The sequence below is a fragment of the Emydura macquarii genome, unplaced genomic scaffold, assembly GCF_026122565.2.
Source record: "Emydura macquarii macquarii isolate MOO-44397 ecotype Brisbane River unplaced genomic scaffold, CSIRO-AGI_Emac_v2 contig_2676, whole genome shotgun sequence".
In the NCBI taxonomy this organism is placed as follows: domain Eukaryota; kingdom Metazoa; phylum Chordata; order Testudines; family Chelidae; genus Emydura; species Emydura macquarii.
This window is the reverse complement of record NW_027132813.1, coordinates 11,057,792-11,074,203: the sequence shown is the minus strand read 5'-3', so window position 1 is coordinate 11,074,203 and position 16,412 is coordinate 11,057,792. Positions and strand designations below refer to the sequence as shown.

At 41.5% G+C, this 16,412-nt stretch overlaps 1 protein-coding gene across 1 annotated transcript in view; it reads left to right on the top strand.

Annotated features, from left to right (window-relative positions):
- The window catches only part of DNAH14 (dynein axonemal heavy chain 14), a 584,657-nt gene that overhangs the window by 130,842 nt on the left and 437,403 nt on the right, over window positions 1-16,412 (top strand). The window contains exons 15-17 of the mRNA XM_067564773.1: window positions 2,808-3,132; window positions 10,430-10,484; window positions 10,650-10,747. Of these exons, the coding sequence (XP_067420874.1) occupies window positions 2,808-3,132; window positions 10,430-10,484; window positions 10,650-10,747 (478 nt within the window). The remainder of the gene's footprint in view (window positions 1-2,807; window positions 3,133-10,429; window positions 10,485-10,649; window positions 10,748-16,412) is intronic.

Genomic DNA, 16,412 nt, shown 5'->3' with positions numbered 1-16,412 from the left:
GAACAAGTTTGCCCTGGACAAAGGAATGTTGTTTAGCCTGTTTACCTGTGCATCCAATATAAATTGAGCAAGGTGATGACAGATACAGTGGAATTACATTTGCATCTAAGGTAAACAAAGTAATCACAAAAAGCTAATTCCCAAGAGAATGAGGAAGACAGCAGAGTATCTTTACACCAGCAGGGGAGAATAACTTTATCTGGGGTGTGGCAAAGCACCCCCTCAGTCTTACTGGGCTAGGGCAGTCTCCCCTGGAGTGACAGGCGTGGGGTAAATCTGCCCCATTCTGGACGAGACTTTTGCCTCTCCCCTCAGTGTCTCTGTCCTAGAGTGTTCAGGGTGGGCCTTGGTTTAGGCTTGAGGTAGGTCCCTCTGACTCCCAGGGAGGGGGCACATTGGTCAATCTATAACTTCCAGAGCCTGGGGAAGTACCTTTTCTCAGGCTCCTTCGGTGGGGCTGTAGATGTAGTGGTGTCATCCTAGGAGAGGTCAGAGCCATATCCGCCCTTCTCCCAAGTTGGTGCCTGGGCTTTTTCTTTTACTACTTTCCTATCTTGGGGAAGTTTCTCCTACTGCTACAAGCCTCCTGGCAGCTTCTCTCTCTCTCTCCCCAGTCTCTATCAGAGGTGGGGTTTTAATAGGCCTGGAGTAGCCTTTGATTAGGCTCAGGTGCCTCTAATTGCCCTGCAGTAACCTCCCCCCTGCCTGCAGGGAAAAGGGCCCTAAGCATTCGAGGGCTGACATACCTGCCCTCAAGTACCCCTTTGTAGCTGTCTGGCCTGACTTTACCAAAGGGGATACACTTCAAAAGAATACATTTCAAAGTTTTACTGGATTATAAGAAGAAGGCGAAAGAGAAACCCTTGATATCCATCACTTAAAGGACAAAAGAGGCCAGCATTCTTGGAAGTTATGGGAAGTGGATTCTTCAACCAGGAATTGGGGTGCACTGTTACCTATGAGGCAAGGTTTAGGCTGGCAGAATCTTGAGTAATTTGCTGGTAAGGCAGACAGACTGATGTGGCAGAAAGCTGTCACACGGTTTAAGCTCCAGCACAACTCTTTCTTGCTAAGGTAGAGCGATAACATGGTGGCTTAAGGTTCTACATACCCTGAGGAGGCCATCAATAACCTCAAAAACAGTTGACTTCTGCTGTCAGGTGCCATTGCAGGGGTTTGAAAAGTTCCTTATTCACCCTCTGCCGGGTTCGTTGTTGATAGTGGTGAAGGGAGAGGATCAGATGTGCATTTCAAATCTACTCAAATAAAGGATCCAGAGAGGCTTGATTTGTTTGGAAAGAAGAAGACTTATTCTTTGTAGCCTCCAAATGAGAATTACAAACTACCAGGCACTATTGTAGAAATATGATTTAATAACTATGACTCATTAAACAAATTTACTGACAAATTGCCGCAAAAAATGAAGAGCCAGCAAATAGCCAGGACATTGTTGCAGGCGTCTCTGGACCCAACAGATACAGCCTTCAGTTTCATGGTGACTGCTATCATCACTGGCTTCCCACAACAGGCATACCTAGGAAAGTCCAAAACTTAACCTTTATGGTGCAACCTCTTAAGTAAAAAGTCTGACAATATTTTACATTCTCTTAGAGACTCTAGAATGATACTAAGGTTTCTAGGAGCGTATACCCCAGACACCAGGAAAAGGCAGTGTGTGGTCCTCAACAGTACCACTGCCAGTGCTCCTTTCAACCTAGGCAGGCTGATTGCTCCAGAGAACAACACGAGTTTCCATGAATAAAATCATGCACATCTGCATCAACACACTTTACACCATTGGCCTCCATCAGTGTCAAGGCAGCTGTTTTGACTGCTTCACTGAGAGCAGAGACCAGTCATTTTGGATCTTCCCAACTTTTTCCCTTCCTCTGGGAACCAGTTGTACCATTTCTGCAGTGTCTTCAACTTCATAACCACTGATCGATGGGTTCTCCGTGCTGTGTACCCCACCAACTATTCCACATCCCTATTCAGTAAGTTATGATCAGATTGGACTATTCAAGGTGTACAGTCTCCTCTAGATCTTGGAGCAATAGAGGGAAGTTCATATGCACCTCTTAGTTCATTCTGACCACCTGTTGCTACAAGTTTACTATTAAATCTACTAAAAACAGACAGCTGAAATTAAAAGGCTTGTAGTTCTTTTAAAAAAAAAAAAAAAAAAAGGCACCTGCATCCATCTGAGATTCAAAAACAGACCCATAAAAGTGGATAAGTACTATTCCCATTTTAGACTTATGGAAAAATGAGGCACAAAGTGGTTTTTTTTTTTTTGGTTTTTTTTGACTTATTCAAGCCAAGGACGGAGTTGGGAATAAAACCCACACCTGATGACTAGTACCTACTTGTAATGCTCTAATCATTTCATCATGTCATCTCCAGATCAGAAGTGCTGGCTTTGTATCCGGAATAAGTATTTCTAACGTTCATACATCTACTTTTTAACTAACATTTTTACACTGATGATAATGATAATACTCAACTCTTCCACCTTCAGTATTTCACAACTTTATGCTATTTATTGTATTTAACAACTATCTCTTTTTTCGTTTGCCCATGCCATTTTATTTCTCTCTCCCTCAGCTCTTGGTCTTAGGATGTGATGTTTTATTTTTTTTCACTATATAGTGTCTTCACACAATTGATACTTGTAATTTACACTGTTGTATACTGTCTGATGTTCTGTGATTTTTATTTGTGTTTCGGGATACAGTTTGTAAGAAAGATGCTATATTAAATATTTTAATGTATCATTGCAATTTAATAATATATACATATCAATTTAGGTGCTGGAAGATGTAAAAAAGCAACTGGAAGGAGATCAAGAATATGCACCAGTATTTGAAGTAAACATAGGTCTGAGAATTCCTTTTGAGAATTTTAATGATAGGGGCAACCATCAGGAGGATGATCTGTATTCCTGTGAGATGCAAGATGATGATTATTTTTCCCTGACCTCACTAGAGCCTCTGAAGCAAAGGTTAAAAGATGATGAAAATTTGAAAAATTGGACTCAAAGTAACAGCAAAAGCGTGTGTGAGGAACTGTCAGAAAGTACAAAGAAACAAGAGACATTTAAATCTAACAGTCAAGGAAAAACTGACCTTTCTGGTAAGATAAACATAGTCCTTTAGGAATAAAGAGAAGTATCATCTATGAAACTGACAGGTAACCTATTCTTACTGAAATAAGATTTAGTGTATATCCAGTAACACAGTAGAGATTAAATGTTATGTAAATGCTAGTATTTTTGCAAGTAGCAATAACATTTTCATTTAAAGTTTACTGTATTTTCTAGTGATTAATGAAGTGCATTTAATTTCAGAGTAGTTTTTTATTGAAAAATCATTTCTATCTGTTAAGCTGTGTGTGTGACAGAGAGAGAGAGAGAGAGAGAGAGAGAGAGAATACTCAACTGTTCTTCATGTAAGCCAGCCCAAATACTTGCTTGTGACTCCACATACTAGTGATGGAAACATGGCGAATAAAAAATAATGCTCTTGAAACGGAGACTTGAAGTCCATTGATTAAGCTTAATCTTTATAGTGACATAGTGTTTTCGGGAGAAGTTTGGTTCTGTCTGTTGGGAGCTATCTAGAGGCCAAAACTATGCCATTTTCACAAGCTTCCTATTAAACTGCTTATAGAAAATATCTGTGGCCGGTCAATAAAATTTGCAGACTGCTTCTAGATTTTTCTCATGTGCAGCTGTCTCTGGATAGTATTTGCTGTTTTTTTTCTGGGTGTCAAGTTTGGCAGGAGTTAAGTAATTTGATAATTTCACTTAGAAAGTTATATATTAGTAGTTTTCAAGAATCCCTCATATACTTCAACCAGCATCTGAGGACGTGGCATTGAGAATCTCGACAGATAACTGAAACAACCACTGGATGAATTAGTCACATTCATTTCAGAGTGCTTTAACAGTCAGCATTCATTTGGTTTGATGCAAAGGGGGAACTCCTCAAGTGGGCTTAATGGCATCCCTCTCAAAAGGGACTGAGAATTTTGTGTGACTGACATCTTTCTGATTCTTCTGATAAAGTCTATCATAAAAGGATGAGATCCTGTTTCATAGTCTTTCTAGTAGCCCCAGATTGGCCCAGGAGACCATGACTCTTAGAACAGCTGCCTCTTCCTTTAGATCAACTCTTTTGATCTCCAACTCTTCAGCGAGACCTAAACCAGGTATCCATTTTCCATGAAGATTGCATCACATAGGTCCTGTCAGTTTGCTTCGCTTTAGAGCTGGCTCAAGTGAGGAAAAGGGGCTATGTGAAGCAAGAGACTTCCATGAAGTATCCTCTTATCGCTGCAGATGGGGTTGTGTAGTGGCCTGATGAAATCTACTCCTCAGGAAACAGAAGAAAGTTGGTGACAGCACACAAGATGGAGACAGACTGCCAATAATATTTAAATGATTAAGACTTGCATTTTAAATAGGAAAGGAACCTTTGATCTTCCAGGTGACCTGGTAACTCTGGCATATCTTTTCATGCCCATACAGACTTGACATGGCCTCTCTTTTAGATGACTCCTGCAGCTTCCAGTTTGTCATTCATTTGTATCTGTTCCAGATTGGAGTGCTGCTCTTTAAGTTGTTACTGTCTGGAATACATGTAAGGAATTTGGAGGAACTTGCTCAATTTGATGGTTCCTCGTGTGATTGTCTCTGTGTAATGCACTTCAGGTTGTGCATGCGCTCTTTGTGCCAGGAGCAGAGAATTTTTCTTTAGCAATGTCTGTATGGTCTGTGTGATTCTGTTCTCCTTATGCACCACACTAAGGAAATAAAGGTGGCTGCCTGATCACCGCTATCTTAGTTCCGTCTAATGCTTGTGGTCTAGAGCAGAACTTTAGTGGTTGTGCTGACTACTTAAGATTCTTGCTGTAAGTAGTTTAAAAGGTTTTTAATATATAGTTTTGTAGTTAGCTCCTAACTAACTGTACTGAAAACTAATTTAATAGAGATCTCTGATTCCTTATCTTGGAACCCCGCTCTTGTGTGGGAAGTTGTTTTTGTACTCCACCCCCACCCAATCCTCCAGTAGTTCCTTGGAGTATGCCAAGTATCCCCAGCTTTAAAAACTGTGATAAATGCCATAAACCTTTCCATTCTACCACGAAGCTGTCTGTACTATCTGGGTGAGGTAACCATCCCTTTTAGGTGCAGTATTTGCAGGTCATTCTCAAGAAAAATGAACTGCTCCAGGGAGTTTTAGCTCCGTAAGTTCCTTATGGAGGAAACCATGAAGGTGGGAACAGCCTCTGACTAGGAAGACCCCCATATGTTGGCTTGAAAAAGATATGAGTGGCCCTTCTTCAGTCCCAGGTGTCTCTAAGACCCCCTTCCCACTCACTTGGAGAGAATTTGGAGAACCGAGCTAGAGTGAAAAGGAGATATAAACACTCCCATAAGGACAAGAGAGAAGGATCCTCATCCAAACCTTCTAGACAGTGGCAGAAGTCCCTGTCCTGAACCAAGTCATTGGGAGCTTTCTGCTTTGAAGGAGGACCACCTGGTACCAGGAAGGGCTGATCTGAGATTTCGAAGGGCAAACCATGGAACCTTCTGATACTGCTTCTTTGGCATAAAAACCTGCATTGGTACCTCTGGATCCAGTGTCTTCTGTTTCAGTGCCCCAAGTTATGGAAATGACTCTAGCTACTTGGCTCTAGAAGACCTTCTACTGCTCCCAGAACCCAGTTACCTTTCCTCTCCAGACCTCAACGCCCAACACCAGGACTTCAGCTACTTTTGATATCAGTATGGTACCCATCTCTGTCCCTGTCCACAAGTAAGGGTTAAGCCAGACTGGCTTTGGTACTGCCAGTGAGTAGAGGCAAGTCATCATCACCTCTTCTGATAGTAAGGGCTCCCCACTGGATTTGGGATCATAATCCTCAGAGTTGGAACAGGACTACGACAGGGACTCCTTCTGACTGAGCAGAACATCGGGAGTCTCCTGGGCTTCTCACCACACCCATATGAGAGAATATCCTTCCCGTACTCACTGGTACCCTGCCCTCTGGGGACCAGTACAGAGGAATATGATATCCTGCAGTTGCATGGTTGGGTCCCAGAAGATCCATGGGATTACCACCCCTTAAACCCAGTTTGTGGCATGAGAAACCTGATAATCTGAGGAATGAAAAACCTGCAAGGCTACTAGGATGGTCCGAAGAATGGAAAACCTGCCTTGTGAGAGTAGACTCAAAGAGCTTGGCTTGCTTAGCCTAACCAAAAGAAGGCTGAGGGGAGATATGATTGCTCTCTATAAATACATCAGAGGGATAAATACCAGGGAGGGAGAGGAGTTATTTAAATTCAGCACCAATGTGGACACAAGAACAAATCGATATAAACTGGCCATCAGGAAGTTTAGACTTGAAATTAGATGAAGGTTTCTAACCATCAGGGGAGTGAAGTTCTGGAACAGCCTTCCAAGGGGAGCAGTGGAGGAAAGAAACCTAGTTGACTTCAAGACTGAGCTTGTCGAGTTTGTGGAGGGAATGGTATGATGGGACAGCCTAATTTGGCAATTAACTGATCTTGGATTACTAGCGATAAATATGCCCAATGGTGTTAGATGCGGTGGGTTCTTAGTTACTACAGAGAATTCTTTCTGGGTGTCTGATTGGTGAATCTTGCCCATATGCTCAGGGTTTAACTGATTACCATATTTGGGGTCGAGAATGAATTTCCCACAGGGCTGATGGGCATAGGCCCTGGGGGTCTTTCTCCTTCCTCTAGAGCATGGGGCACAGGTCACTTGCTGGTGGATTCTTTGTACCTTGAAGTCTTTAAATCATTATTTGAGGACTTCAATAACTCAGTCTTAGGTTAGGGGTCTATTGCAGGAGTGGATGGGTGAAATTCTGTGGCCTGCATTGTGCAGGAAGTCAGACTAGATGATCAGAATGGTCTTTTGACCTTATAGTCTATGAGACCCAAACAGGCCTAGGTTTCCCATAGGGTGGAGGAGAAGCTTCCTCATCCTTCTCAGGAATCACAACTCCAGCAGCATGAGTAAGAAGAGAAACAGGTGCAGGAGTTGTTTGCCTTTGACATTTTTTCTTCCCTTGAGATGGTGATTCCAGTATCCTCACCATGCCTGGATTACCCTGAGGCCTCAGGACTGACTGAAGAGAGTGGCAGAATCACTTAATACTCCCCTGAAAAAAGGGTCTATGAAGCACCACACAAACTGCTGATCAATTTGCATAGGTCAGGCTCAAGCAGAGTGGTGCTTCCTATTAATGAGGCCATCCTCAAAATTGCTAGGCCTCTCTGGCAAACATGCCATGATCCCACCAGTCTACAGTTGGGCTGAGAAGTACTTCATAACTGTGAAAGGGTTAGAGTACTTATTTTCTCACCTGCCTCCCAACTCATTAGTGGTGTCTGTGACTAACAAGCATAGCTGACGAAAAATGACCCAGGTTTATGACTCATGAGAACAAAGCAAAGAGGGTTGACCTCTTTGGTAGGGAGGCATATTTCTCAGCCTCTCTTAAGTTCTGAGTTTCACATTGCCAGGCTTTGTTGGGCAAATATGATTTTACCATTTATGACAAGCTGACTGGCTTCACTGTTAAGGTGCCTCTGAGGACTTTAGAGACCACTTCGAGGCCCTAGTTGATGAAGGAAACTGGAAGCAAAGATTAGCACTTCAGACTGCACTTCAGCACCTTAGACATGGAGGACATGACAGTGACCTCCCTGGCTACTGCTGTGGTAATGAGATGCTTATTGTGGTTCTCCTCTGTGGGAATCCCAAAGGAGGTACAAACAATGGTGGAGGATCTTTCATTTGAGTGCAGTGATCTATTATGCAGCCCAATGTATCCCATAGTCCTGGATATCTAAGCTGCTCTCTTCTCTCTGCAGCTCATGGAAGTGGATCAGTGTTTTGGTGCTGGATGGTCTGGCCATACCCTTCATGCTGTTACTGCTCACTGCCAATTTTTCTGCCTCCACAGCATCAAACAGTGGCAATTTCTTTTGCTATTGCCCTTAGTCCTTCTGTTTTACTGTTTCTACTCAGTTTTCTGGGCAGTGGGGAGCAGTGTTCTCCCTTCAGTGCATTTCTCCTCTTCCCTCAGTCTGTTAGCTCCTCAAGAGCTTAACCTTCCCTGAGCCTCTGCTGTGGTGTTTCCTCTGCCCCTTACATGCATGGCAGAACTTCCAATAAAAGGTCAAATCCAAGTGGTGCTCTATATATAAGGCAGCCTTCCCAGGCTTGGCTGACAATGAGTTGTGCCCAGCCACCACCCAGCCTTCCGTCTCTAACTCTGTTAGGTTCTGGGACTACGAATCAGACAGGTAGGTGGGGGTCCCCTATCCAGTGAGGCAGCCATGACTCCATATGGGGGGAAAATGATCCAGGAACCCGAGAGGGTTCTCCCTCCCCCTTAGCACAATCTGTTGCCATCTCCCTATTAGTCAAGTTCTTATCCACCTTACAGTGCTTGTATTGATCCCTATCTTCCCTAATTTTACTAATGATTTTCCATTTGGTACCACGTCAAATGCTTTACTGATGTCCAGGCAAATTAAATCTTCCCTCACTTACCTCATCTATACCTTCATTTTACTGGTTTTCCTGCTCCTGTGTAGTGAAGACAGGCATGGAGAATTTCATGAGTCTCTACTAACCTTCTTCCATATCTCCTTGTTTAAAACCCTTCTTTTCAATTGTGCCAGCTTTGATCCCCCAAGGTTAATGCCCATGGTACTCAAGTGTAGTCCATTAGTCAAGAAGTCTTCTTTCAGTAAAGGCCTCACAATGGTTGATCATTCCAAAACCTTCATCGTAGTACCAGTCCTTGAGCCATATGTTGATCTTTTTACCATGTCTCACTTTTGTTCTTTTTCTCTAGGGACTGAAAGTATTGTGCTGAAAATCACCTGAGCCGCCACTTCTTTAAGTGTCTTACCCAGCCAAGCGTCGTCATCCTAGATTCCATTCCAATGGGAATCTAGCAATGTCATTCATCTCTACATGTAGCACAGTCAGTGGATTTTGCTCTGCTCCCTTCAGGATCCCGATTACATAGACCTGTCTCTTCGTGTTTTTGGTATGAATCTGTTTTGTGTTCTCTCTTAGTCCCCTATACATCATCCTCATTTTTCCTTGCACACTGGTCCCTGGCTATCTTCATCATCTCTTCCTCTCTTCGGCAGGAACTGGCTTCCTTACTACACCATCTTCTGCCTGTTTCTCTTCCCCATTCAATTCAATTTCACCACTAACTAGTCTCTTCTTCTACCTTTTCCTTATGGTCACATTCTTCCATCAATCACTCTCTTCTGGCAGTGCGCCCTGAGGTTCTCTTGTTTGGCAGGTGCCCACAAATATTGAGTTATTTGTACTTCTCTTTCCTCACAGATGCTGTTGAAATGGATCTCAGAATGCATCTAATTGCTATAAGATGAACAATATTTCCTTTGAGGGCAGCATGAGAACTCACTTAACTAGAGCTCAGGCAACACAGGTTGCTTCCCTTAGAGATGTTCCTAATATTGACATCTACAGAGCAGCAACTTGAAGTTCTGTGCACATCTTCACTAGACACTATGCACTGATGCGAGGACGTGTGTCTGATGTTCCTTCGGTAGGGCAGTTCTGCAATGTAAGACTTCAGGCACCCACTTCCTTAAACAGGCATCGCTTGTGAATCACCTGAAGTTCACTACTGTTAGGGACAATCAGTCAAAGAAGGATGAGTTACTCAGCTTGTTGTAACTTGAGTTCTTTGAGATGTGTTGTCCCTATGTATAGTGCACTACCTGCCCTCCTTCCGTACCCCTCACTGAAGACTGATGGTAGGGAAAGAACTAAGATGGTAGCAGAACAGCAGCCCCCTTTATTCCCTCAGGGCAAAGCATGAGGAGGGTGGTGGTGCATTCACAGGCCATCTGGACTCTGCTAAAGACAAGTTCTCTGGTCCTGTGCGTGTGGAGCACATTCACAATCTGAAGTGCACTACAAATAGGGACAACACATGTTAAAGAACTCAAGTTGCTACAGGGTGTGTAACTCATCTGTTCTCTAAGCTTCTTAACATGCCATTCCACTCAATTTGGGAAGCAATACTGTTGGACCAGGAAACTCCTTTTTTCAGAATTATTTGTCTTTCTGGAATTTTAATTGATTTTTTGTTCTCAGATTTTGTTTTGTTGCTTAGGAAGTCTCAAACTGAGGGCATTCAGCCTGCCAGTACTCTTATCCCCATAAAAGAAGAGTAATGTCACACAAACTTGCCTTTTTTCCTGTTTCCATATGTTGGTAGAAGAAGTTACACCCACTCTTTGGGCTGATTAGCATATTAAGGGATATAAGAAACCAAATTAGGAGGTAAGACATTACAATTTTGTTTAGTATTTTTGCTTTCTTTCCTGTAGCAGATACAGAAGTCAACCTTGAATCAGCTAATAAAGAGGAATTAACACATGTATGGTAAGTATGATCTTAAAAATATGTTTAACAACACACTACTCAGAGTATAACAGCTGATGTTAATGGGGTAAAAGTTGGCTTTTTATTTGAAACCTCTGTAGTAGTATACAAATATTTTTTAAATATATTACCAAAATTCAGAATGCTGATTATTTTCTTTCCTAGTTCTTCATCATTCTGTACAGATATCTATTTAATTCCCAACAGAAGAGAGTTTTCTAAAAAATTACAAGGAATTGTGGATGGTCTAGAAAATATTACTGGTAGGTATGATTTCTGGTATCACTTCATAAAGGAAATACTAGAGAATATGTAATAGAAGAAAGCACCGAGCAAGAAAAGAAGAGAGACTAGTAGAATGCTATGGAATAGGATGAAGAGAGATTTAGGAAATGAAAAAAGGGTGACACGCAGAAGAGAGAAAAAAATAAGACAAAAAAGAAAAAAAAAAAGGGGGGGGAGGCAAATACAAAGAGGAGAGGGAGAAAAATAGTGTGGAGGGAGAATAACATTGGTGGTGGTGGTTCAATTCCTTTGTTTTTTTATAAATGTTGATTGCATGCATAAATTTTGTATTGAGATTTGTGTACACAGAAGTTTAGAGGCAGGCTGTCAAATGTGATCTTTGGCAGCCCATTGGACTTCCATACCATAAATCAGCGTATTTCTTATATTGGTTAGTTTCAGGACATTGCTTATTTATAGTATGGTATATGGAACTACTCTGAATGACAGATCAAAAATAACATATTTCTTTTTTGAGTGATAGTCCCTGTGGGTTGTCCACTTCAGGTGTGTGTGCACCCCATGTGCCTTTGATTAGATTTCTTGCTAGCAGTGTCTGCCTAGTCTATGAATGCACTCTAGCTATCCTCATGGCCTTTACCTAAGTTACATAGGGCAATGCAGGACCAACCATGGACCAACTTCAATTCCATCTCAACCAACTCTGGCATGAGATGGAATGCTGTCGTGTCTGCATAGGTAGCTTCTCATTTAGTTGTTGTGTTTATACATAGTTATGTTAGTTTGTGTGATTAGGATAGATACATAGTATATATGTATATTTATTTTATATTTATATATAATATTTAGGGGTTGTTATAGATTTGTTTCTAGAAAATATCTCTTTTTAAGGGGCCATTGACGAGGAAGATTTTTCCTAAGATTCTCACCAGTGTGTGCCAGTTCACTGAATTATTTTTATAGTTTTCCTTCTAAGAGGATTGTCTCTGAATGGGTTTATTCAATACCTAACTGGGATGAAAAATCCACATTATTACCCTCATATGCTCTAGAACCAGCTTCCCTGGGGCCCACCCTCTTTCTCATATGGGGCATCACAATGGCCCTTTTGTAATATATGGGAAGCTTGTGGGGATAGATATGTGAAGGTGCACAAGCATTCTGAGATACATGGGAGGCAGCCTGTGTTGTCACAACACAGAATGAAGACATATAATGTCAGGAAGTGCAACAGCTACAGGATGAATCACCTCCCACTGAAAACATTGTCCTTGCATGATGAGGCTATCATGCCTTCAACTCCATCTTATGCGAATGATTTTAAACAGTTTCAAGAACTGATGAGAAGAATTGCTGATTCTTTACAAATTCTTTTAGAGGCAGTTCAAGACTCTCAACTCAAATGATTTGGTATTATTTCAGTCATTTTCTGATGGATGGTGCTTTCAATCAACAAAACTTTATTGGAGCCAGTGAAAATTGTTTAGCTGAGTCAGCACACCATTCCAGCTACACATAAGAGAGCTGATAAGAAAAATTATATCATCTCCCAAGGACTCAGAGTTCCTGTTTTCCCTTTTAGTTCCTAAGTCTTTTAGTGGTGGACACTGTCAATGAAAGGTCAAAGCACGGCTCTAGATCAACTCTGCCTGACTAGGACCAAAAATATTTGGATTTATTTGGAAGAAAAAATTATTAGTCTGCCACACTTCAGTTTAGAGTAGTGAATTTCCAAACATTGATGGCAAAGTACAATTATATTAAATATAACAATTTTTCATCTTTTATTAAGTTTCTGCCACCAGATCAGAAGATCCAGTTTCAGTCCTTGATAACAGAAGGTCAGATAGTAACCAGATATTCACTTCAGGTTGCTCTGGATGTCTCTGCCAACACACTCCGTGTCTACAACTATAGTAATACATAAAGCGTCATGGCTACAGGTGTCTGGAATTCCTAAAAAGGCCCAGAGCGCAGTGGAGGACCTCTCCTTTCATGGATCTGCTTTGTTCAGTGGTAAAACAGGTGCTTCATTCCCTGGGAATTTGCACACCTGTCAATAAGAGAAAATATAAGTGCAATTTTCACAAAGACAGTGTTCTGTGCAAATATCTTACCAGTACAGACTGTCTGAACCTCCCAAAAAGAAGGCAAAGTTTCAGAAGAAGAGGATTTCCTTTTCCAACAATAGGACCATGCAACTATCTTCCTCTGTGAAACAGCAGTTGTGCTATAAAGGTTGAGAACTGCTAACTACTTGTTAGTTTAGATCTTTCTCTTTTGTGGAAACCTTGAGACTGCATAACATCCAAAAAGTGGATTTTAGGGGTGGTAACCTCTGGGTACGCAATCCACTTGAAAGCTATTCCTACCCCATCTCTCTTCAGGGACATCCCCATGAGTATATTTTGAGAAAAGAAGTGGATTTTGTTTGAAGCAAGGCCTCTCAATTTCTTTGGCAGAGAATTGTACTCAAGTTACTTCCTAATTTCCCAGAAGGAAGGGAGATAGAGATCCATTCTAGACATAAGGAGATTAAACACCTTCATCCAGCATTCAAAATTCACGATGGTCATATGCTTTGATTATTCCATTATTAGATCCAGGAGACTGATATGCATCCTGAAGGTAGAGGGCTGCAAATTTTCATACAGCCAAACATATAGCTCATGGACATTTGCTATGATTCACAATAGATTAAGATTGTTACCAGTGCAGTGTGTACCCATTTGGACTTTCATCAGTGCCAAGGTTGTTCACAAAGGTGCTCTGAGGGCTTTTCTACCCTTATAGCACTGCAACGGCACAGCTGCAGCTGTGCTGTGATGCTGTTGTAGTGCTTAGTGAAGACACTATCTACACTGATGAGAGAGCTTCTCCTGTTGGGACAGGTACTTCATCTCCTTGAGAGATGGTAGCTATATCGATGGGAGAAGCCTTCCCACTGACTTAGTGCTATCTACACTGGGGGTTAGGTCAATATAACTACATTGCTCAGGGGTGTGGAAAATCCACACTCCTGAGCAATGTAGTTATACTGACATAAGTTCCAGCCTACCTGTGTCAGCAAATAGTTATGTTGTTTTCCATTTCTGGATGATTGGTTCCTTAAGAGTCGCTCCCCCCAACAAAGTTCTAAAGTCAATGGACAAAGCACTTGAGTTTTTCAGGAGTCGGAGTCTGAAGTTAAATACAAAATAATGTGCATGACCCTCAGTCGAAAGCATAGAATTTATAGGTGCTGTCCTTAATTCAAAAACATCCAGAACATACTTATTGACAGACAGAGATTTAGAATCTCATTTTTAGTCTCCATATCATGCCACAAACATCTGTAAGATATTGCCTATAACTTCTAGGTCACATGGTCTTATGCATGTATGATGCTTCATGCCAAATTACATCTCCACTGTTTTCAGGCCTGGCTCTGAAAAGCTTATATATCCCCTACAAACATTGGTTGTTTTAATTTCACAAAGAGTACTGTTCTTATTCAGCTGGTGAAAGGACCCCCTCACAGGTTGTATGGGGATGCCATTTACCTCACTGAGAGCAGTAAGATATGCATATTTACACCTCCTACCCTCGTTCATGGCCTTGTTCATGAGGCTTATGACAGACAACAAAGCCACAATGTGCTACATAAACTGACAAAGGGGGTGCATGATCATTTTGCTTATGCAAAGAAGTGATGCTTTTGTAAAACTGGTACGTGAAACATCACCAGTGTAACAGAGGTGTACTTACCAGGAACACAGTGGTGAACAAATTAAGCAGACATTTCTGAGTAGACCGCAAGTAAGAGATTAGTGGATAAGTGTAACATGGATATTCCATGAGTGGAGTTTCCCAGAGATAAACCTCTTTACCACACAAGCCAACAAAAAGTGCAAGGAATTTTGTTCTGGGGAAGTCTAAGTCACAGATCATCAGGGGACACGTTTCAGAATCTGTGGTTGAAGATGCTGTTTTATGCCTTTCTGCCTATTCCCTTAATCCAGAAGGGGCTAAAAACAGATAAAGCAGGTCAAATCATACTTCAACAAATCTGGTTCCCAAAGCTAGACCATCTCTCAACCTCTCTGATAATTTAGTTACCCTTAAGGACCAACCTTCTATTCCAGAACTAAGAACAGATTTCCACATCCCCCCAGTCTGATGTCCCTACACCTGATGGTGTGGCTGTTAGATGGGTCTCACACTTTAAGGAGAAATATTTAAAGGATCTTCATAATATTTTGTTGAACAGTAGGAAGTTGTCAACTTGAAAAACTTACATGGGTAAATGAACTAGATTCCGAGTTTGGGGTGAGGAAAGAGATCTGTCTCCCAGTGTTTCTCCCATACTTTAGATGTTAGCTTATTGACTGATGCTAAAAGGGTCTGGGATTTTGTTGAGTTAAATAAGAGTTCATTTAGAGGCCATCAATGTCTTTCATTCCCCGGTGGAGTATTGTTATATTTTCCACTCCCCCTAAAATAGTTAGATTTCTCAAAAATGCTAGTAAAACTTTACCTCCTTATTAGACAACTGACACAGATTTGATACCTTAATTTGGTTCTGTCAGTTTTAATGAGACTTCCTTTCAAATTTTTAGCTAATTGGTCCTTCTTACACTTATCAATTAATGTCCTTCCTGGTGGCCATTACTTCAGCCTGGAGGTTTGGGGAGTTGGGAGCTTTTATAGCAGACACGGGGACAAGGTAACACTTCATCCTCACTCTTGATATATGACAGGTAGTCATAAATTTTATATTAATCAGGAAATACACTTGCTGGTGTTCTATCCTAAATCTTCTGAGAATTCTGGGGAGGCCAGACTGCATGCATTGTATGTAGAGACCTCTTGCTTTTTACTACAAAGAATTAAACTTTCTGATCCTTTCTAAAACTTTGTCTTATTTGCAGAAGGAATGAAATGCAACTCAATTTCATCTCAAAGTTTATCTTATCGATTGTGGGATGTATATGAAACCATGAAAATAAAGCCACCTACAACCTTAAAATTTATTCTACAAAGGTTCAGTCTTCTTCCAGGGCCTGGTTAGCGAATGTCCCTATACTTGATATTTATAAAACAGCTACATAGGGCTCTATCCAGTGTTTACTAGACACTATGTCCTTCTTCAATCTTCTTGAGTTGATGCTTTTCTTATTTTGGCTGTGCTTCAATCTGCTGTAAATAAAAAAGACTCTGAAGCTCCCATGCCTATAAGAGGTTTGCTGCTTGGGAGTCACCTGAAGTGGAACTCCCATTAGGTGCTATCACTCAGTGAAGAAAGGAAGGGTTATTTGCCCTGTAGGGTAATTGGAATTCTTTGAGATGTGTCCCTGTGGGCGCACCACTACCCACCATCTTTCCCCTCTGCTTCCGAAGCCTTAGCATTTGTGGAATTTCACAGTAGTGAAGGAAGTGGAGTGGCAATTGGTCCCACACTGCCCTGTATACTCTTAGTACAGGGCATAAAGATAGCTAGAGCATGTGTGTACCATGTCTACACTGCTAGCAAAATCTCTGATGAAAGGTGCTTGTGGAGCACTCATAAGAACACACATCTCAAACTCCAGCTACTTTAAGATATATTAGATCCAGCATAACAATTTACCAAGGAGTCCATGGCAGTGAGGTCTTATAAGTTTCATCCTTATTTGGTTGTTATTCTTGTATGTTGGCTGGCTT